Below are 22,037 nucleotides of genomic sequence, written 5' to 3'. Positions count from 1 at the left end.
AGGACACACACACACATTAGGGTTGCCAACCTCCAGGTACTGCAAAAAAAACTGCACTTGGCCACAAAAGTGTAAAAAATCACAAAAGGTGCTGAATGCTAAACATATATTGTAACAAGACACTACAAATAATAACAATCTAACTATCCACCAATGATGCCTATACAATTCCACAATTATACAGGACTGGAACATTACAAAATGAAGGGATGTGATGCACTTCATGGAACTATAAGAAGTAACACCGGCACGTTGTATTGGATTGCATGTTTCAACACAGTGTTTTTGTAATGTTCCAGTCCTTGTATTTTAAATGTATAATTGTGGAATTGTATAGGCATCATTGGTGGAGAGATAGATAGATAGATAGATAGATAGATAGATAGATAGATAGATAGATAGATAGATAGATAGATAGATAGATAGATAGATAGATAGATAGATAGATAGATAGATAGTTATATGTATTATTTGTATTGTCTTGTTACAATATATGTTTAGCATTCAGCACCTTTCGTAATTTTTCACACAATTGTGGCCAAGTGCTGGGTTTTTTGCTATACTTGCTTGTTCAGCACTATTGCTTTGTGATTGTTAACCTCCAGGTACTAGCTGGAGATCTCCTGCTATTACAACTGATCTCCAGCTGATAAAGATCAGTTCACCTGGAGAAAATGGCCACTTTGGCAATTGGACTCTATAGCATTGAAGTTAGGGTTGCCAGGTCCCTCTTCCCCACCGGCTGGAGGTTTTTGGGGCAGAGCCTGAAAAGGGCGGGGTTTGGAGATGGGAGGGACTTCAATGCCATAGAGGCTAATTGCCAAAACGGCCATTTTCTCCAGGTGAACTGATCTCTATCAGCTGGAGATCAGTTGTAATAGCAGGAGATCTCCAGCTAGTACCTGGAGGTTGGAAACCCTAATTGAAGTTCCTCCCTTCATCAAGGCCTGCCCTCCCCAGGCTTCGCCCCAAAAACCTCCCGCCGGTGGCAAAGAGGGACCTGGCAACCCTAACACACATGCGTGGTTAGAAGAAAGGTGACCAGCCAGATGAAGAAAGAAGGTAAAAATGAAATGAACAGAGTGTACAATGGATCAAGACAAAATGTTCTGGATGATTATGTAGAGGACTTCATCCAAGAGTACATTGGCAGAGATTGCTCCTTTTAATCATGATGATAAATGTTTTGCTTCATTCGGTCAACCACCAAATAAACATTTCTTGAGCATATTGGTAGCAATCAGCCAGTGACAAAAAATCTAGTGAAAATCAATTACATCCTATAAAGTAAATCCTTGATGAATAAATTGTTTAAGCCAGCTGATGTTAATTAGATTTTGCAAGCATTGTGTGCAGAGAAGTCATATGCACAGAAAGCCGAGTATTAATTGACATTACTTTTCACAGAACAGAAAATCAAAAACAACTTTTCTCCCACATGTAATACTAAGTTTTAGTTGATCTGTTATATGTGGTAAAGCAGCCTGACAAAATGTACCACTGAAAGTAATATATAAAAGCAGACAGCCCTAAAGGAGAAAGAATACAGCAGTATATAGATATAAAAAGAAGTGCTTCTTCATCAAGGGGCATAAAGACACGGTGCTTGGAGAATTTGGAAAGCCCCCCAACAACTAGAATTTGTAGTATGAAGTAACTAAGCAAAAATTCTATGCATGTGACAGTTTATATTTTACTCACCATTTTTTTTTTAGTGTCAGGGTTGCATATTTAAAACAGGCTTTAATTCGATTTTTTTAATTTCTTATATGCCAATGGAATCCTCATAAGGAAAAATGATAACAGAGAATTGCATGCTATATTAGATAATTCAGATTGCACCCCCTCTTCCTTCAGTAATAACAAAGCTCATTCAGTTCTAAATTATGCTTTTAAATGAAGGGAATGAAAAACATATATAAGCCCAGGAAAAGATTCCAGCTATCACTGAATGACATGATTTTTTTATATATAGCATCCTCATTAACCAGGCAGCGGATGGGGCAAAAGGCAGCAATTACTGTGTGGATACATTACTTGTTTAGACTCTGCTGTCAACAGATTTCCATTAAATGTATATTAAAAATCACATTGTGAAGTCAGAATTGGCTGTGCTTCTGTTTCTCGACTGGTGGTCTAGGAACACAGACAGCAACTTTTTAAAATCTGAGAGAACATATGCAATAAAGCTGTACAATAGTGTACCAACATTTTAATTCAAGACACAAACATACATATGTCCCCCAGACCTTTTATCTAAGCTAAGCTACACACACCTAAACTTCACAAATCACAAAATCACTCAAGATTGGAAGAGACCACAAGGGCTATCCAGTCCAACCCCCTGCCATGCAGGATCCCACAATCAAAGCGCTCCCAACAGTTGGCCATCCAACCGCTGCTTAAAGACCTCCAAAGACGGGGACTCCACCACCCTCCGAGGCAGCAAAAAAAACCTTGTATTACTTTTAACTGTACTCAGTGCGCCAGTAGCAGGGCAACCCACTTGGAGGAGGCTCATGGCCCACAAATATAAGCACATGGATTGGCAGTAGGTTTCTCCTCACCCCATGTATTCTTCACTAGAACCCAGAACAGATGACACCCCACTCTCGTGCATTGACTCCCTGCACAGGGAGGGAGAGGGGGACATGTATGCTGGCCCCACCCTTCCCGCTGTCTGGTTGTCCTCAGAGTGCGACGACACAGAGGAAGTGGCCCTATGTACCCCCCTCCCTATGATCTGCAGTACATCTTTCAAAACAGTGTTGATCAAAGGGGAGGGGTGTGTACATGACCACTTCCTCCACACAGTCACACTCTGCAGATGACCAGGCAATTGCGCAAAGGCAGGGGGTGGGGCCATCGAGCTCATGCCTGCTGTCCCTCCAAGCACAGCGACTATCATCTGTAACGGTAAAAGTAAGTCCCCTATGCAAGCACCGGGTCATTACTAACCTCTGGGGTAACATCACATCATGGCGTTTACTAGGCAGACTATGTTTTTATGAGGTGGTTTGCCATTGCCTTCCCCAGTTGTCTACACTTTACCCCCAGCAAGCTGGGTACTCATTTTACCCTACTCGGAAAGATGGAAGGCTGAGTCAACCTTGAGCGGGCTACCTGAAACCGACTTCTGTCGGGATCCAACTCAGGTTGTGAGCAGAGCCAATGCATGCCTTCGATCCTGGCTGAATCCTGGCTGAAACGGAATCAAGGAGGCTAAAGCGACCATGCGTTTTCGCCCTTTGACTGCAGCTTACCACTCTGCTCCACGGGGCTCTTAGTGTCATCTGTACCAGGCTTAAAACATTGAGAAATTGTTCACTCAACAATATTTAACCAGAATGCCTGGTTCCTTTCCAACATAACGATAACACTTATTTCTGAGACGCAGATCAACAATTGAAAACAATTCATTCCTAACTGGTCCCTTTCTCATCAAAATGTATTCACAATGACAGAGGATGCATACTAATGTGCACAAGGTATGTAAAACTGCCTTCTGAGGAAAGTGGAATTCATTTCCCTTCCCAGTGAAGAAAATGGTACCTACTGTGGCAATGAAGATTTATTGTTAATGGCATTTGGGGGAAAGAAACATCTCCTATTACTCATCAACAGGTTCTCTACATGAGCACAACAAGCGACTGACAAGATTCTCCTGTCTAGTCCAGCCTCAGAGCTGCTTTTCATTACGTTGAAAGACACAGACAGACGCACGGAAGTCACACCCTTGTCAAAAGAGCCATTAAAAAATAATCCTCGAACAGGAGATGCAGCACACCCGTCTGTGCGAGAAGGATTGCATTCATCCTCCAGAGATTTAAGTTGTGCTGATTTTTTCTCCAATTGAAAAATTCACTCGTCTCTTTCATAAGTAATGTACAGAGTCTCTCTTAAAGCAGGCCGAACACTACGAGCAGAAGACAAGCGGAGGCCTTTATAAACTATTGCAGGATAACAGCAGCAAGTGCTGTGGAGATTTTCCGCCATTTGCATTTATAACTGCAGTGAAAGAGCCAAAGCATAGATATTTATAAATAACCTCCACATTAAATGCTGAAGATTACAATCCTATGAATGCTTTTACATGCAAACAAAATTCATCAATTTTAATGGTATTCAAGGGCCACGTCACATGAAATGGCTTCTCTAGCATGTCGTACTGCGGGCAAGATTGTAGCCAAACCTTCATTTATTAAATATGTGAGCTAATTTTCTGCACAAGTCCTTTTTAAAGTAACAGCCTCACAAGAAGATGCCTGCCCATAAGGACTGAGCATACAATTCAAAGATGTCTGCTTTCATTCTAATTAAGTTCTACTGCCATAATAAAATTAATTTGTGAGAAGCTTCTGCATCTTCTCCGCCAAGACATACAGTTCAGAGTCTGGCATAGCCGAACCCTATGGCAGATGTAAAAAAAAATTGCCTAAGACAGGATGTATTCGCAAGCTGAATTCAGTGAGACTTCTATTGCAGAAGTGATCTTAGGTCACAATCCTAATAATAAAAACATTAAATGAAAGCCCCTTACACCTACCTGCAATATATGCTTCAATGACTGCCTTTATAAATTCATACACAAGAAAACATATCACAGTTCCTATTCCACAGAATGGTTAGGAACCTGGAAGACGAGCTTCAGAAATGTATTTGAACTATTTCTATATGGGGAGGTACAGGCAATCCTTGATAAAAAGGACATATTGAATATCATACTGTGTTTCTGGCTATGTCAGCTATGCCAACGTGGTGTAGTGGTTAAGAGGGGCAGACTCTTATCTGGAGAACCAGGTTTGATTCCCCACTCCTTCACATGCAGGCTGCTGGGTGACCTTGGGCTAGTCACAGTTCTCTCAGAACCAATACAACCTTTGACTGATAGAATTCGTAACAGTGTAAGAATACAGGGATATAAGATAGGAAAAGAGGAGGTGAAAATTAATCTGTTCGCAGATGATATATCATTGATAATGGAACAACCATTGGCAGGTCTTAAAGAGCTAATGATTATTTTGCAAGATTTCAAGAATATTTCAGGGCTGGGAGTAAACATAAAAAAATCAGAAATTATGTGGTTCAATGGAACGAAAAAGGAAAAAGAGGAAGTTAGGAAATATACAGGAATGAAAACAGGCGTTAAAAAGATTAAATACTTGTGAGTACAGTTACCAAAGAATATAGAAAGAATGGTAAATATTAATTATAAGGAGATATGGGAAAAGATGAGTAAGAAGATGGAGGAATGGAAGAATAAAAGCTTGAGTATATTAAATAAAATTAGGGCAGCCAAAACGTTTATAATATCAAAAATGATATACTTGTCTCAGACTCTCCCGGTGGAACTAGATTCACGGCAAGTGGGTGCGTGGGATGAAGCTATTAGGAAATGGGTATATGGAGGAAAGAAGGCAAGAGTAATGAAGAAAATTATTTATGCACCTCAGGAGGAATTGGGATGGGGTCTTCCACAATTACAAGAGTATTATGAAGCATTTCATGTGAAAGCATTGATGGAGATTGAGGGAGCTGAAAATATGAAATGGATAAGAGTAGAGAATGAATTAAATCAAGGTATGGGGAAATATGGGATATTTACAGAAAATTTGAATAAAGCTTTACAATTAACCAAGGGCCCGAGATGGGCAGTATTGAGTGTTTGGAAGAAATGGAAAATGAAGTGGATGAACAAACAATCAAGATGGACCCCAATAGTCTGAGTGAAAGAAAGGGTCATAGATGGTAACTTAGGGTTAAAAATGAAAAATAAGGGTTATTAAAGAGTGAAGGACATATTAGATCATCAAGGAAATTTGAAACCTTTTCAGAGAATATTAGATGAAGTGGGCCAAAGACATTGGCTGGGACTGAGGGGACTATATGAAGCAGTAAAACAAGGAAGATGGGGAGAATGTATGAAAAGAGAGGACAATGAATTGGAAGAGTTAATAAAGAGTGAAGCATATATTAGAAAAGGATTAGCAGGGAAAACATACAGAATGATGATAAGAGATAAAGAATTCATGATTAGAATAATACAGGCAAAATGGGCAAAAGAAACTACAATATCAACACAAATGGTGAATAAAATGATGAAGGGTATTAAAATGTTGAAGATGGATAGATATAAAGAGTTGGAAAGGAAAATAATGCTGAAGTGGTACAGAACACTGGCCCAAACAGCACATATGATCAAAGGAATGAGACCAAAATGTTGGCATTGTAACGCAAAAGAGGGGTGGTTCTCACATTTGTGGTGGGAGTGCCCAAGGATAATAGAATTTTGGAATAAAATACTTAGTAAAATTAGAGAATTGTTTAAGATTAGACGTCAAGTAACTGTAGACCTGATGTTTATGGGAATAATGGGGTGTGAGAAGGTAGAAAAGAGTGAACAAGAGATGTTTAAAGCGATGATATTAGCGGCTCACACAGTTATAGCTTTTGGATGGAAAGATAAAACAAAGTGGACTATGGACAGGTGGAATAATTATGTGTTCGAATATGTGCAAACAGATGTATTGGGATACTTAAAACAACAGACGATGGGAGAAACAGAAGAAATGGAATTGAAGACTAAGTGGAACCCATAAATTAATTGGGTGAAAAGAGGAGAAGCCAACGAAGAGACTTTAGTAAAACTAAAAAGGCTATGCTCGAGGCTGAAAATATGAAAATATGATATTATGGATTGGTCCGTGGGGGGAGGGAAAGGGGGGGGAAGGGGGAAATTTGTATTGGAAGAAGGAAAGTGTAAATTGTAATTATAAAGGTATGGAGATGTAAAATGACCTCCAATGCAATAGAAATATAATTTAAAAAAATTCTCTCAGAACTCTCTCAGCTTCACCTACCTCACAAGGTGCCTGTTGTGAAGGGGGAAGGTGCTTTGAGACTCCTTATGGTAGAGAAAAGTGGGGTATAAAAATCCCAACTCTTCTTTAAAGCAATAAGGAGGAAGTCTCTGAGCCCAGCTATTCTCCGCATGCTAGCCAACAAGGGACGCCAATTATCAGAAACAAGAATTAGAATAATAGACTAATAGAGTTGGGAGGGACCACCAGGGTCATCTAGTCCAACACCCTGCACAATGCAGGAAATTCACAACTACCTCCCGCCCACATCCCAGTGATCCCTACTCCATGCCCAGAACATGGCAAAAAAAAAAAAAAAAATACCCCTTCAGGATCCGTGGCCAATCCTGCCTGGAGGAAAAATTACTTACTGACCCCAAAGTGGTGAGTGGTTAAGAGCAGTGGTTTGGAGCAGTGGACTCTGATCTGGAGAACCGGGTTTGATTCTTCACTCCTCCACATGAGCGGCGGAGGCTAACCTGGTGAACAGGATTTATTTCCCCACTCCTCCACATGAAGCCAGCTGGGTGACCTTGGGCTACTCATAGCTCTTAGAGCTCTCTCAGCCCCACCGACCTCACAGAGTGTCTGTTGTGGGGAGGGGAAGGAAAGGTGATTGTAAGCCAGTTTGATTCTCCCTTAAGTGGTAGAGAAAGTCGGCATACAAAACCCAACTCTTCTTTTTCAAACACTGATGCAAACACTTCTTGCCCTCCCTCTGATGATCTGCCTAAGGTCATAGAATCAGCATTGCTGACAGATGGCCATCGGGCCACAGCTTAAAAACCTCTAAAGGAGGAGAACCCACCACCTCCTGAGGAAGCCTGCTCCACTGAGGAACTGCTCTGTCAGAAAGTTCTTCCTAATGTTTAGCTGGAAACTCTTTTGATTTAATTTCAACCCATTGGTTCTGGTCCGACTTTCTGGGGCAACCAAAAACAACTCTGCACCATCCTCTATATGACAGCCCCTCAAATACTTGAAGATGGTTATTATATCACCTCTCAGTCGTCCCTCTCCAGACTAAACATGCCCAGCTCCTTCAACATTTCCTCATAGGACTTGGTCTCCAGACCCCTCTGTTGTTGCCCTCCTCTGGACATTTTCCAGCTTGTCTACATCCTTCTTAAGTTGTGTTGCCCAAAACTGGACACAATACTCTAGGTGAGGTCTAACCAGAGCAGAGTGAAGTGAATTGCTGGCAACATGGTAAAAGCAGATAGTGGCCTGTTACCTTTATCAACATTATTTTCAAAAATTAAAGTAAATCATAAAGTGTAGTACAGGAAGACTGGAAAGAAGTCTGAAGAACTTAAGGAAATCCACGTGGAGCTACACTGCACTGACTGTTCTCATTATTTCCAATTTTTAAACTAAGTCAATTGTCTTTCAACAGATTTATCCTATATTCTTCACCCCAAAGAACTTCTATACAAAATTTCAGCTTTCTTCAGAATATATTTTTCCCTGTGGTTTTATCAGAGAATGCTCCACACCTTTGCTAGGAAGTCTCTGCCATGGCTCCGTAGTATACTCTACCCGACAGTGTGTTAAAACTGTTGTGATCTATATCCAAGAGTCTTTTTATAATCCTAGTGTTCCCTTGAATTATCGCTTGACTTTAGAAGACCTGAATTTGTTCCTTTGATTTGTATAATATTGTTCAATTTCTGCAGCCAATTCTTTAAATACCTGTTTGCATTACAGAAGAAAAAAATGTGGTGTGCTATAGTCTGCATATAGGTGCATACACACATTCAAGCAAGAGACAGTTTCCAAATAAGACAGTTAAATGATTCTTTCAGTGGCAGTTGAGTGATTTTTCTCAGTACTTACTTATTCTGCATCATGTTCATTATTACCCAGTCTGAAGGATACACATTCTTCCCAATGAGATTCTTAAACATAATAAATGTCTCCATCAAGAAGTCCTAAAATAAAAAGGAAAGTATATGTAAAAAGCCAACATTTTAGATATAAAATACCAGGTGGGTGAGGGGAAAACACAGTAACTTTATGATCAAACAGTGTATCTTGCAAAACTTTCATTATCTGATTATATGCATCCAATGGTATGTATCTAATTACTTCTGTCATTTATATACCTTAAAGACTGATGATGACAAATAGCATCATATTGCAATCAACTCATTCATTATTTTTAGTAGATGGAGCAAAGGATAAGGAAACAAAAATAAAGCCACTGAAAATTAGGATTGATAATAACCTGATACGGAAAATAACGTTTAAAACAAATGGCAGATAGCATGAAATTGCAGCAGAGAAGTAGGTGTTTGTTTTTTTTACTCTGTGGCTTTTTATTGTTAAGGTATTTAAGGTTATGCTGCAATTCCCATGACTTTCTGAATGAAAATATTATTGATTTAATTTATATATTATAGCTTAAAGATGGCCAAAGAGTTTTAGCAGTCAGAAGGAAAGACGTTGGTTTTTCAGTCCAATCATTCAATTCAAGGAGTGGTCTTAAGGTGGGATCATTCTAGCAGCGAACAACAGTATTCTGACATGAATAGAGTGACCTCACATACTCTGAATTTATAAGTGGTTAATGTGAGTTGTTAGCATTATCTAATGGAAATTTTTCATTCTAGGCACATACTTAGCAAGCTTACATTAAGTGATAGAGAGCCAGTGTAATGTAGTGGTTAAGAGCGGCGGACTATAATCTAGTGAACAAGGTTTGATTCCCCACTCCTCTATATGAGTCCTGCTGGGTGACCTTGGGCCAGTTACAGTTCTCTCGGAACTCTCTCAGCTCACATGGAGGCTGGCACTGGCAAACCACTTCTGAATGTCTCTTGTCTTGAAAACCCTACAGGGTCACCATAAGTCAGCTGTGACTTGACGGCACTTTACACAAACACACTGTGATCTAAAGTGATTACTGGTGTGTTCCCTTCCACCCCATATCTTTGAAAAAAAGCAAACGAAAAAATTCCTAATCAGCCCTAATATTTTGCTGAGTACAGCCTCCTTTTCCTTTAGATGCATTTTTCCTTTTGCATAAAACGATTGGTTTCCTTGCAGATCTTGCTTCATAACTTAATAATTGAGACTTCAGTAGGATTTATACCCATGTGAGCAGGGGCAGAATTGAGCCTGTAGAATCAACTCTGAATATTTTATGGCAGCAGAGCCACACTCTCTTAAAGTGGATTCTACTTCATACTTTATTAGTTGTACTGCAGGCTTCAGTTGTTGGATTTTCACACAGTTTACTAAAACGCTGGCAGAAATTTTTTAGTACACTTTGAAAATTGGCTAGCTTTTTAGCAAGAACTAAACTAGTGCCTTCTCTGCCTTATTTCCTACCATCCCTTCTAATTTTGTGCAGTGGAAATGAAAACACTACTTGCTCCTTCCAACAGGTTCTCAAATATTTCATAAATCATGAATCATGAGATTTTTTTTTCAGTTTTCAAGATTTTCTAATATATAGAAAATTTATACACATACTAGGAAAGAAGAGAAATGAACACAAAATAGTGTTCTGTAATAAAATAATTACTTTTGCTGAATCATCAAACTATTCCTGTTTCTTGGTATCTCAGGACTGATTCACAGGTGCTCACCGTGCTGTCGTTGCCACTCAAATCAGTTACATGTAGCCAGTGTTCCAGTAAATCACTGGACCATTTCAAGTGCATTCCAAAATGTACTGTATGATTTAAAATATATATATATTTCTCAGGGCCACCATGGGCATAGTTACATGATCCAGCTAAGCCTCATGGGAAGATGATTTTAAAAATGTATGCAGCCATGTGTAACACTTAGCAATTGTCAGGAACATCCACACAGCTACAAGAATATAGGAACTGGCTGTTACAGTTTGGAGGGGCACCACAGCGAAGAAGAAGAAGAAGGAGGAGGAGGAGGAGGAGGAGGAGGAGTTGGTTTTTATATGCTGACTTTCTCTACCACTGAATGAAGAATCAAACCGATTTACAATCACCTTTCCCTCCCCAGAACAGACACCCTGTGAGGTAGGTGGGGCTGAGAGAGCTCTGTAAAAGTGGAGTGTAGGAGTGGAGAAACCAACCTGGTGCTCCAGATTAGTGTCCACCACTCATGTGGAAAGAGATGGATTGACTCAATAAAGGAAGCCACAGCCTTCAATTTGCAAGATCTGTCAATGAGCAAGGCTGTCAAAGATAGGACATTTTGGAGGACTTTCATTCATAGGGTCGCCATGAGTCGGAAGCGACTTGACGGCACTTAACACACACACACTCATGTGGAGGAGTGGGGAATCAAACTCGGTTCTCCAGATTAGAGTCCACCACTCCAAACCACCATTCTTAACCACTACACCACGCTGGCAGGTTTCATCCCTGCCATTTTCAGTTACAATGGGTCTCTGTAGCATAGCTAGTAAAGGCATCTTACCAAATACACTGGAAAGCTGCTGCCAGCCAGAATATTATACTTGTATTATTTATCTATTTAAAGCATTTCTACACTGCCTTTCCACCCAAATAGGAGGTGAAAGTTAAAACATTAAAATAAGCATTTAAAATAAGGATTTATATAAAATGAGGCATATATATTTAAACAATGCAATAAAACATATAGACATACAAACACAACACAACAAGGGAGGAGGGCCAATAAGAGTTACGGGGGGTATGCCGAACAAAATAAAGTATTCACTTGCTGGCAGAAGACAACAGTGGAGGGAGACAATTCCCCCTGGAGAGGGATTTCCAAGGTTTTGGTGGCACAACCACCTGTCTAGCATCAGATGGTGGGGTACTTGAAGCAGGGCCTTCAAAGATGCCAGAGTGGATGAGTAGGTTCTTAGGGAGGAGGCATTCCTGAAGGTATGCTGGCCCCCAAACTGTATAGGGCTTTAAAGGTCAATACCAGAAAAGATGGTACTTGCTGACAATATGTCAGCAGCTTTACACAGCTGTAGTTAGATGGAACCAGAGCTGACTTTTGTGGCAGAGGAAGGAAGCACTTCAGAAAAGCAAGCAGGGCTCTAGAAACAAGGAGTAGAAATTCAAGGTAAAAAATTTTTTCCCAAGTCAAAACAAAGAGGCGATCAAATGAAGTCAAAGATCAATTGCTTCATATCATAAAGCAGCAATAAAAGTAATTCCCCACATTTCCCAATGGTATCCAGGTCACTGCATCAGGCTTCTAAAGTCATACTTAAATGGACAAAACAGACAATTAAAGTTTCAGCAACGGAATTATAAGCATGACCCTGCCTGAATAAGATTATTCAGAACTCTCTAAGAATAGAGAATTCATTATAAACTCAAATACAATGGAATATGTTTCAGCAACAACTAAGGCTGTAAATCCTAAACATAATCACCAAGACACATCCCACCAAACTCAGGAGGGTTTACTTTAGAATAAAATGCTTAAGATTGGGCTGTAAAAGTCTCCATGTTATTGCCTAAAATGAGGGGATTAAGGTAATAAATAAAGCTCTTCTTCCCTCATTCAATCCCGGTCAATCTCAGTTTATATATCCAATGACAAAAATTGGATTGAGTAGTTGTAAATGATTTACGTCAGATTAAAGTGACAACCACGCTTTAAAGCGAAACTGCATACTATCAGAATGGCTAAAAATAAATATTAGTGCAGAAGCAGAACTGCAGCCCACTAAGCAAGTAGACTTGGGACTGGGGTCATAGAATACCAGTGTCCTTACAGGCTAATGCAATATTCGGAAAAGATTTCAAAAGCTTAAAAGCTTTTTTTGTCTTGCCATTAGGAGAATCAATAAATAGGAGCACTAACTTTGGCATTAAATTTGAAAATAAGGGGGAAAGGGGGGAAAATAATTTGAAAGCATACTACTAAACCATTTAAAAAGACAACACGTATTTAAATAGTCAAAAACAGGATACCAGCCAGGGATGCAGTTGGACCATTAAAGAAACAAAGATGTGCAAAGATAGGAAGATTTACAAGGAAGATAAAGGGATCCTTTACTTTGGTTTTTACTGCAGAAGTTGTTGGACAGACATCCTTGCCTGGACCAGTTCTTTAAGGGAGGGTAGAATTAAGTCAGAGGTGACGAGAGATGCATTTCTGGGGCTAATTGACAAAGTACACATAGATGATACGTACACAAAAAAGTACACATAGGTGATATGTAAAAGAAAAATTATGGAGCCCAAATGTTAAAGGACTGACTTCTAACAAAAATACACAGCTCGTCACAGCTCATTCCTCAGCCCTACAGTGGCCAGGGACGGCGTGGCCGTGGTGCTGCTGTGGTGCGTCCAAGGAGGTTTCGCGGCCACTGCAGGGGGAAAAGGGGGCATTTTTAAAGTAAAAATTTAAAAAGGGGGGAAGCCCCATAGAGTAAAGCAATGCTGCACCAGCAAAAACCTGGCACAGCACTGCTGAAGCATAAGGGGGTGTTCCCGGCCTGAAAGGGGTTAGGAGTCTGCCTACCGTTAAATGGAGGGTGGTTCCATCAGTGGCTGCCCAAAAGGGCAGGCAGGTGAAGAGCTAATTTGAAGAGCTGGGGAAAGTGTCAGTTCCAGTCCTCCTTTGCAGCACCTGGCCCTATGCGTTTATGAATGATGGAACATTGGGACCATCATGACAAGGGAATCCACAACAGATTTGCCTGGAACTCACAAAACCTGGAGCTAGTCCTGCTTTTACCTTTCCCCCCCAGTGCCCTACAGATAACTGTGGGAAGGAAGACAGCCTGATTTCATTAGCCCTTGGAAGCTAAGCGGGGTCAGTACTTGGAAGGCAGACCACACCAATGAAGACTCCTCAGAGGAAGGCAATGGCAAACCACTTCTGCTTCTCACTTGCCTTGAAAGCTCTTTGCTGGGGTAGCCATAAGTTGGCTGCAACTTGATGGCACTTACACGCACTGAGAGAAATGTATGTTGGAACATTAATTCCAACTAGATATTTTTACATATCCAACTCTTGGTTGTCAGTTCTTTGTATTAAGACAGCATTTGCTCCTCAAGCAACAGAAGTAAGCCATCCAGGGGTCAGTTAAATAGCTCAAAAAGGATATTGTGTGTGTGTGTGTGTGTGTGTTGTGTGTGTGTGTAAAGTGCCGTCAAGTCGCAGCCGACTTATGGCGACCCCTTATGGGGTTTTCAAGGCAAGAGACTAACAGAGGTGGTTTGCCAGTGCCTTCCTCTGCATAGCAACCCTGGTATTCCTTGGTGGTCTCCCATCCAAATACTAACCAGGGCTGACCTTGCTTAGCTTCTGAGATCTGACGAGATCGGGCTGTACCATGCTGCCTTCCCTCCCAAAAAGGATATTACAGAGTAGGAAAAGGTACAAAAAAGATAGCTGTATTGATCAAAGGGCGGCCAAAGAGACCTATGAAAATCCAAAGGCCTCTCAGCGGCCGCTGCTGGAAACAAAATTCTGAATCACCATTTGCCATGACAGAGCAAGGAAACGTCTATATTTTTACGGAAGTGACATAAGAAGTTGTTCAAGCTGGATTCTGAGCAACGTAGGAACTAAGCATGTGAGAATTTGTACGTGACCTAATGGTGCACACATAAAAGAAGGAATTGCTGTCATTATATAGATGCAGTATCCCTATCCAAAATCAATACAATACCAAGAGGCTATCTGTTCTCCAATGCAACAACTAAGCACCCATCTCTAATATTATATTTTATTTGCTGTAATTTAAACACATTATTTATGGAACACCGTTGGTGTGACTGCAAACTGGAGGAGCTGCTCAAATATTCATTCTATTTCTTATAGGAAAGAGTATTAGCTAGCAAATAACTCCTTGCGTTTCCTGAGAGGTCCCCTTTTGGCTTAATCTTAAAACATATTTGGATTTCAACATAAACAGCACAAGTTGCAGAGCTTACCACCGGCATCTATGCCGTCGTAATGCCCAGGTACAGTTACTGTGATGCCTTATGCATGGGGCTACCAGTGAAAAGTGTTTTGAAACCTAAACTAGTTCACAATAGGCTCCTAAGGTTACTAACCAGGATCTGCTATGCTGTGCTCAAACAACTTAACAGGGTTCCCGTTTGTTTCCAACTGTAATTCAAAATGCTAGCTTTGGCCTTTAAAGCCTGGGACCAGGTTATTTGCAGGACCACCTGCTCCCATATGAACTCGGCAATTTGGAAAGATGGCCCTGGGTATCTTTCTTTACAGTGGTTAGGTAGGTGATTATCGGGGATATTTTCTGCGCTGGTACTGTGGCCATAGGTTTCTATCTGCAACTAGGCACATACTTTATTACCTTTAGGCAGCAGGTGAAAACAATTTGTTTCTCCAAGCCTTGGCAGCATATAATATGGTGGTGCTTTTATCTATGATTTAACTACTTTTTAACTGGACTGCTGCTGTCTCTGTTTTCGGCTGTGTTTTGTTTTCGTATTATTTAAATATTTGTTTAGAATCTCATTTGAGGTATAGGGTGGAAAGCAGTATATATATTTTAAAAGCCCCCTGCTAATGCGGGGGTGTGCGGAGAATCGCCACCATGGGGATGACGCTTTCAATGACTATGAGGGGGAAATTAATTGATTCTTGAAGCTTAGCTAGTATTGGTTCTCTAGAGGTGGGAAATGCCTTAGACAAACCTTTGTGAACTTCAAAACTGCTGTTTGGATTTGCCTCAATGTCAAAACTAACTAACTTGGTTAAAAGAAAACCGATCGATGAATTCAAACAAAAATGGCAACCCCTCTATGATAGATATATAAGCTCTTGGTGTAATATAGCTGAGTAGCAGGTAGAAATACTCAATGTCCACATGATAAAATATCATTACTATTCATTGGGTATCATCTAATTATATATTAGATATAATAATCATTAATAGACCATAGCAATATTGTAGTTATAGAACTTCATGCTTAATATTTGATTTTCAATATTTATAATATTAGCTAATGGCAACTTTTTAAACTTAGAAGGCATGTTAGAAGTATATTAAGTTAATGAGGTGTTGGAATACAAGGGGCACTATGGTATTCGGAAATTCAAGTTTGGTTTGTTTGGACACAGACATGTTGTTATATATGTTATTCTCTTCTCTCTCCCCCACCCCCAAATTTCCTTTCCCCATTTTTTTCCTGTATTCCTATATATTAAAAATAAATAAAATTATTATTTAAAAAACTGCAGTTTAGAAATCTGCTGGAACCTAGACTTATATCAGTAAAGGTGCATTTTTCTTTCACAGGATAAATGTAAGTTATCATGCTTTCTATGTGGGATGAACAGCTCAGTCTTCCATCTGGGACACGGTCACATTGCTAATGCAGTAGCTGCACGGCTTGTCAGTATCTTGTAATGCTTCCGCAGCAGAGAAAAGAAACCCCCAAAGACTCAACTCCAAGGAGGTGAGAACATAGCAAGTGTACTGTAGATGTGAAATGGGAGAAACTTGCCCCACCCCCATGCTAGATCACAGTTGTGCAGAAGATGACCTTTGTCCTCCCCTGATGAGAGACCCACACTGAAGGCTGCTGAGTTTAGCATCGAGCAGGGTCTGGACATTAATCCCATGCCTGCATAGGGTTTATACTGGTGCAGCATCAGCAAAGCGCTATGCCGCATAGCATCAGCATATCTCTATGTTATGCTGGCAAGAGCCCTTTCAAGCAATTTGCAGACTAGCTTTAGGATTGTACGGTAAGTCTCATTCAGAAACCTTGAACAGTGAATAGACTAACAAAAAACATCAAATGGCTTTGAACTGAAAATGCTTATGATTTGCTTGACTGAAAATTGCTAAATCGGAAAAAAAAAACCACTGCTACAAGACAAAAAGATGTTACTGCAGGAGACCCCAACGTGGTGCTCGTGGGCAGCATGGCGGCTGCTGACACCTTTCCTGGTGCCCACCAATTGTTTTAGAAAGTGGAAGGGGCTATGTGGAGTGTTTGCCCAGCAGGCTTCTGATCAGCCTTTTAATCGGCATCCTGTTAAACAGAGCTTCTGCCTGAAATGTTGAAGAGTTATTACTGCAGCTATATATAACCTCACTTCCTGACATTTTGTCTCCACCTCCCATGGCAGCCATTTTGTGATTGCGCCCCCTCTTTAGTGTCAGAATTCCAAAGGTGCCCATGGGCTCAAAAAGGCTGGAGACCCCTGGGTTACTATATTTCATTAAATAAAAACCTAAACTGAGATGACTATGATTATGTCAAAAAATGGCTATTTATTCTTCTCTTGCTTATATTCCCAAGCAACAAAATTGACAAAATAAAGAATATACAAGAAGTATTTGCAATAAATTGAGGAGTTCTAATTCTATCCTTCGTCTCCACAATATATAGCAAGAAGATTCAGTTCTCTCTCAAACTGTTTAAAATGCAATACCATAGACCTTAACTCCCTCAGGTAACAGAGTCTGTAATCTAACACAGTTGATCAGACTTTAGGTCATCTGCTAATTAATGGATCTCAGCCAACAAGTTTGGTTGCTACTTTACAGCATGCATTTTGCCATATGGCAATGATAGTTCCAGGTCATTAGAGAGGTATCTACTTAGCTATAAATTCCCTTCTACGATGCTCTAATTAAGTTGTACTACACGCTCAAAAAGAAAAGATTAGAAAGAACCTTGAGGAGTTTGACTCATTACGGGTATCAATAATCAAACATATCTTTAAAACACAGTGTGTGAAGCAGCACTGCATAAAATCGCAGCTAAAGAAATAAATTATAAATATCCAAAGAAAATAAATGCTCTTGGGAAATCTGGCAAGCACCACCTAGAAACAAGAGCTAGAAAGGTTTAGGTTACAGAAATGTTACAAGGAGGACTTTGGGGAAGGGCTGTAGCTCAGTGGTATATCATCTGCTTGGCATGCAGAAGGTCCCAAGTTCAATCCCCAGCATCTCCAGTTAAAGGGACCAGGCAAGTAGGTGATGTGAAAGATCTCTGCCTGAGACCCTGGAGAGCTGCTGCTGGTCTGAGTAGACAATACTGACTTTGATGGATCAAAGGTCTGATTCACTATAAGGCAGCTTCATGTATTCATGTGAACCAACACTGCAATAGTGTTATTTGCCAATTGCCCAGACCAGCAGACTAGTTTCAGTTTAGGTATAGGATTCAGATGTATAAAATCAATTGCCCCTCCCCCCACTCCAATAACTTAAGTCATGTTTTCAAATTTTGACTTTCCTTGAGGATCAGTTTCTTTGTCATTTAATATAAAGGCAATGATACAATCTTTGCTCTTGGCTCAGAAGGTGAACAACAGTGCTTCATCGATTTTTATGACAGGTCATGTGGCTCACATAATAAAGTTTTCCAGCTTTGTAACTTCCTTTATCAAATACCAGCAAGAACACAAACAATGCATTAAGGAGGCAAAAAAAAAAAGTTTCGAGCTGAACTTACAACAACGTCAGATCTCATCTTCCCGAAAGTCTTGATTAAATGAGCATAATGGTAATCTTCCATTTGTCTTAAAATAGCCGTCATGCTTGCAACAAAATTCCCCTACAAACAAAAGAAAACACAAATATTTAATATATAGCCATCAAAAACACCACACATTTGCATTTCAATTATTTCTTTCAGGCATTTCTGCAAGAGGCACAAAACAAACTAGAATGCTTCAAGCTAGAGTACTACATTCTCCCATGCTTGGACAGTATAACAGCATGTGTTTTGCAAATATTTACTGCAAGTGTATGATTTTAAACACTATTGAGTTTTTTGATGGCTCTCCTATCATTTCACCGTTAATTTTTGGTCCATTGTTCTGTTGTATAAAAATAGGATATTACTTTTCAGTTTACCATTTCTTTATATCTAAAAAAAAAACCCAAACCAACTTTCAATCCAAACGCATGTTTATTTTGTTCCTTTTTTCCCTAATCTGGATAAACAGCTGTACTGCAAATAACAAAAACCCTTCAGACTGCGATACAAAGGAATAAGAACATCCTCGTAATAAGAAATATCCTTTCAAAGGGCAAACATATTCTTATAACAATAATAAGAAACATCCTTTGAAAACTGTTTGCTTTCAGTAACACATTTATATACAGCTTCCTTGTGGGGGGGAGATTTTTCAAAAACTACTACCAATACCGCAGCATGCATACCAAATTCATTAATCCAAGAACATAGTAAGAATCTCTAGTGCTTTCCCTTGTTCCCATTCCAATTGTTATATTTTAGCAAACATAGGCTTCAAAATATAGATTGTGTTGCTCATGTCAGATATTGATAGGGTTGCCAGCTCTGGGTTGGGAAATATCTGGAGATTCTGGGGGGGTGGAGCCTGAGGAGGGTGGGGCTTGGGGAGGGGAGGGACTTCAGTGGGAGTATAATGCATAAAGTCTGCCTTCCAAAGCAGCCATTTTCTCCAGGTGAACAGATCTATGTCACATGGAGATCATTTGTAACAGCGGGAAATCTCCAGCCACCACCTGGAGGTGGGCAACCCTAGATATTGAGGACATGACTGTTTCTTCAATCTGACAAAATGAATTTATAAGTATAGCATTTCTTAAGTTTTCAACTTCACAACAGTGTAGCTATTTATTTTCCCTAAGATGTTGGAACCATAGTTGTCCTTTGAAAAAGTATGGCCTTAATGACTATCTTATCTACATTTGTATCTGTTTCTGGCGAATAGCTTTGATCATATGCATATGCTAGCCTCATTCTGTTTGTTTAGCAATTTAAATTATGATGAAGAAGGGCAACAACCAAGAGACATTAATCTGAAGCCTGCGGGAAAAGATTGTGCTGACTTTATATATGAATGGAAGCTAACACAGAGACCACATGGATTTAAAGACGAATTCTCAAAATGTATCAACACTATGGAAAAATACTTAAATGAACTTATCTCCCATGCATATTTGTGATTCCTTTCCTCTATAAAAGGCTAATTATTTAAGATTAATATGTGTAAACACAAAACCTCTTTCATATCCCAATAATTCAGCCACTGTCTAGAGATCCTAATCTCCTCTTTGTAATTGCATGGTGTTCCTCTCTGGGCATTACCACGATTATGCTGATAAGCAAATACAGAAGATGAATCATTACTAACAGAGATTATTACATAACAGAAAAACCTTATTAATTAGTATGGTAAGAGTCAGACACATTCTATATATTGCTATTTAAAACAAGAGACTGCTCTTTAGAAAGACTTGAAATATACAGAACAAAGGCAAGCAATTGGAGAAATAGTTGAAAATTAGTTTTATCACTGCACAAACAAGAAATAATAATCACATCAAATGAGGGCAGCAGTGAATACAGAGTGTACATGGTATAGCAAGACCTACAGCTTGATCCTATATGTGTGTGTTAAGTGCCATCAAGTCACTTACAACTTATGGCGACCCTATGAATGAATGATCAACTACTGTTAACAGCCTTGCTCAAGTCTTGCAAATGGAGGACCGTGGCTTCCTTTATCCATCTCATGGCGGGCCTTCTTTTTTGCCCCTGCTGCCTTCAACTTTTCCTAGCATTACTGTCTTTTCCTATGAGTTGTGTCTTCTCATAATGTGGCCAAAGTACAATAGCCTCAGTTTAGTCATTTCAGCTTCTATGGAGAGTTCAGGCTTCATTTGATCTAGAAACACCCCTTCTCCACTCACACAGAATGCCTACCACCCTCTACAACCTCACTCTCTCTCTCAGGTTCTGGATTACAGGTAGGTCAGGCATCACACATTGCTATCTATCTATCTATCTATCTATCTATCTATCTATCTATCTATCGAGAGAGAGAGAGAGAGAGAGAGAGAGAGAGAGAGAGAGAGAGAGACGTGACCATTTCACACCTCATGTCCCCTCTCTCTCATTCATAGAGACATCAACAGACAGGGTAGCCCAGCCCCCTTTAATAACATGCCCTCACTCACACAGAGTTATTGGGGTTGAGGGCTCAGACACTGTTCCATTCACATGATGATACCACTTGTGTGTTTCTTTCCTTAGACACGAGAAGGTTCAACAAAGCAAGAAGTTAACACTTATTTATGGTATTAACATAACACTGAAGAAAGTAAGGTAGAAGTTACAACGTTTCGCTTCCATTGAACTTTTGAACTGTAGTCCTATTCCTGCAACTGGGATCCTTTGGTTACAAATTGACTATTTTCAGCCCACTATAAGCAACACTTCTCCACAATTTCACTCAGTCAGACATCCTCCTTTTGCCATCTCAACTCCCCAGCTGCCAACTCCCAACTGCTGTTTTCCAACAGTCTCTCCCCAACATACCATCAGATCAAACTGATCACTCCCAGGTAGAGGTGGAACTATGCCTGTCCATTATATAAATGTATTTGTCTTTTTTGGTGGACCACGGTATCTGTAACCCTCTTCTCCATCATCACATTTCAAATGAATCTATTTTATTCCTGGCAGCTTTCTTTATTGTGCAACTTTCACACCCATACATAGTAATGGGAAATACTATAGTATGTATTATCTTGATCTCGGTTGACACCGTCACATCCTTATACTAAAGGATCTTTTCTAACTCCTTCATGGCTGCCCTTCTCAGTCTCAAACTCCTTCTGATTTCCTGGTTGCAGTCTCCCTTTTAGTTGATGATCGAGCCAAGGAATAGAAAATCTTGAACAATTTCAATTACTTCATTGTCAGCCTTAAAGGTGTTTCAAGTTGTGTGATTCCTCAGTAGTCATCACTTGATGTTCAGTTGCAATCCTGCTTTGGCACACATTGTTTTAACCTTCAGCAGGAGTCGTTTCAAGTCTTCACTATTTTCTGCCAGTAATGTGGTGTCATCTGCCTATCTCAAATGGTTAATGTTCCTTCCATCTATTTTCACTCCAACTTCATCTAAATCTAATCCAGCTTTCCTTATGTTATGTTCTGCATATAGACTGAACAGAGAGGGAGATAAAATACATCCTTGGCTGATACCTTTGCCAACTGGAAACAATTCTGTTTCTCCATATTCTGTTCTAACAATAGCCTCTGGTACAGAGCACAGGTTGAGCACCAAAATAATCACACGTTGTGGCACACCCATTTCTTTTAAAACCAACCATAGCTTTTCACGATCAACACAGTCAGAAGCTTTGCTGTAATCTATGAAAAACAAGCTGAACTGCTTCTAAAATTATCTTGTATGCTCCAGTAGCCAATGTAAATTTGCAATGTGATCTCTAGTATATCTTCCTTTTGTGAATTTAGC

The 22,037-nt window shown here is 39.9% G+C and overlaps 1 protein-coding gene across 2 annotated transcripts in view; it reads right to left on the bottom strand.

Moving 5' to 3' along the window:
• DOCK1 (dedicator of cytokinesis 1) overlaps positions 1–22,037 on the bottom strand; it is a 530,876-nt gene that overhangs the window by 210,965 nt on the left and 297,874 nt on the right. For both annotated transcript variants that reach the window (XM_056850272.1, XM_056850273.1), the window contains 2 exons: positions 18,236–18,337; positions 8,697–8,791 (listed from right to left, as the gene is read on the bottom strand). In XM_056850272.1, coding sequence (XP_056706250.1) covers positions 8,697–8,791; positions 18,236–18,337 — 197 coding nt within the window. The remainder of the gene's footprint in view (positions 1–8,696; positions 8,792–18,235; positions 18,338–22,037) is intronic.

Source organism: Euleptes europaea, chromosome 5, assembly GCF_029931775.1.
Source record: "Euleptes europaea isolate rEulEur1 chromosome 5, rEulEur1.hap1, whole genome shotgun sequence".
Lineage (NCBI taxonomy): Eukaryota > Metazoa > Chordata > Lepidosauria > Squamata > Sphaerodactylidae > Euleptes > Euleptes europaea.
This window is presented reverse-complemented; position numbering and strand designations above follow the sequence as displayed.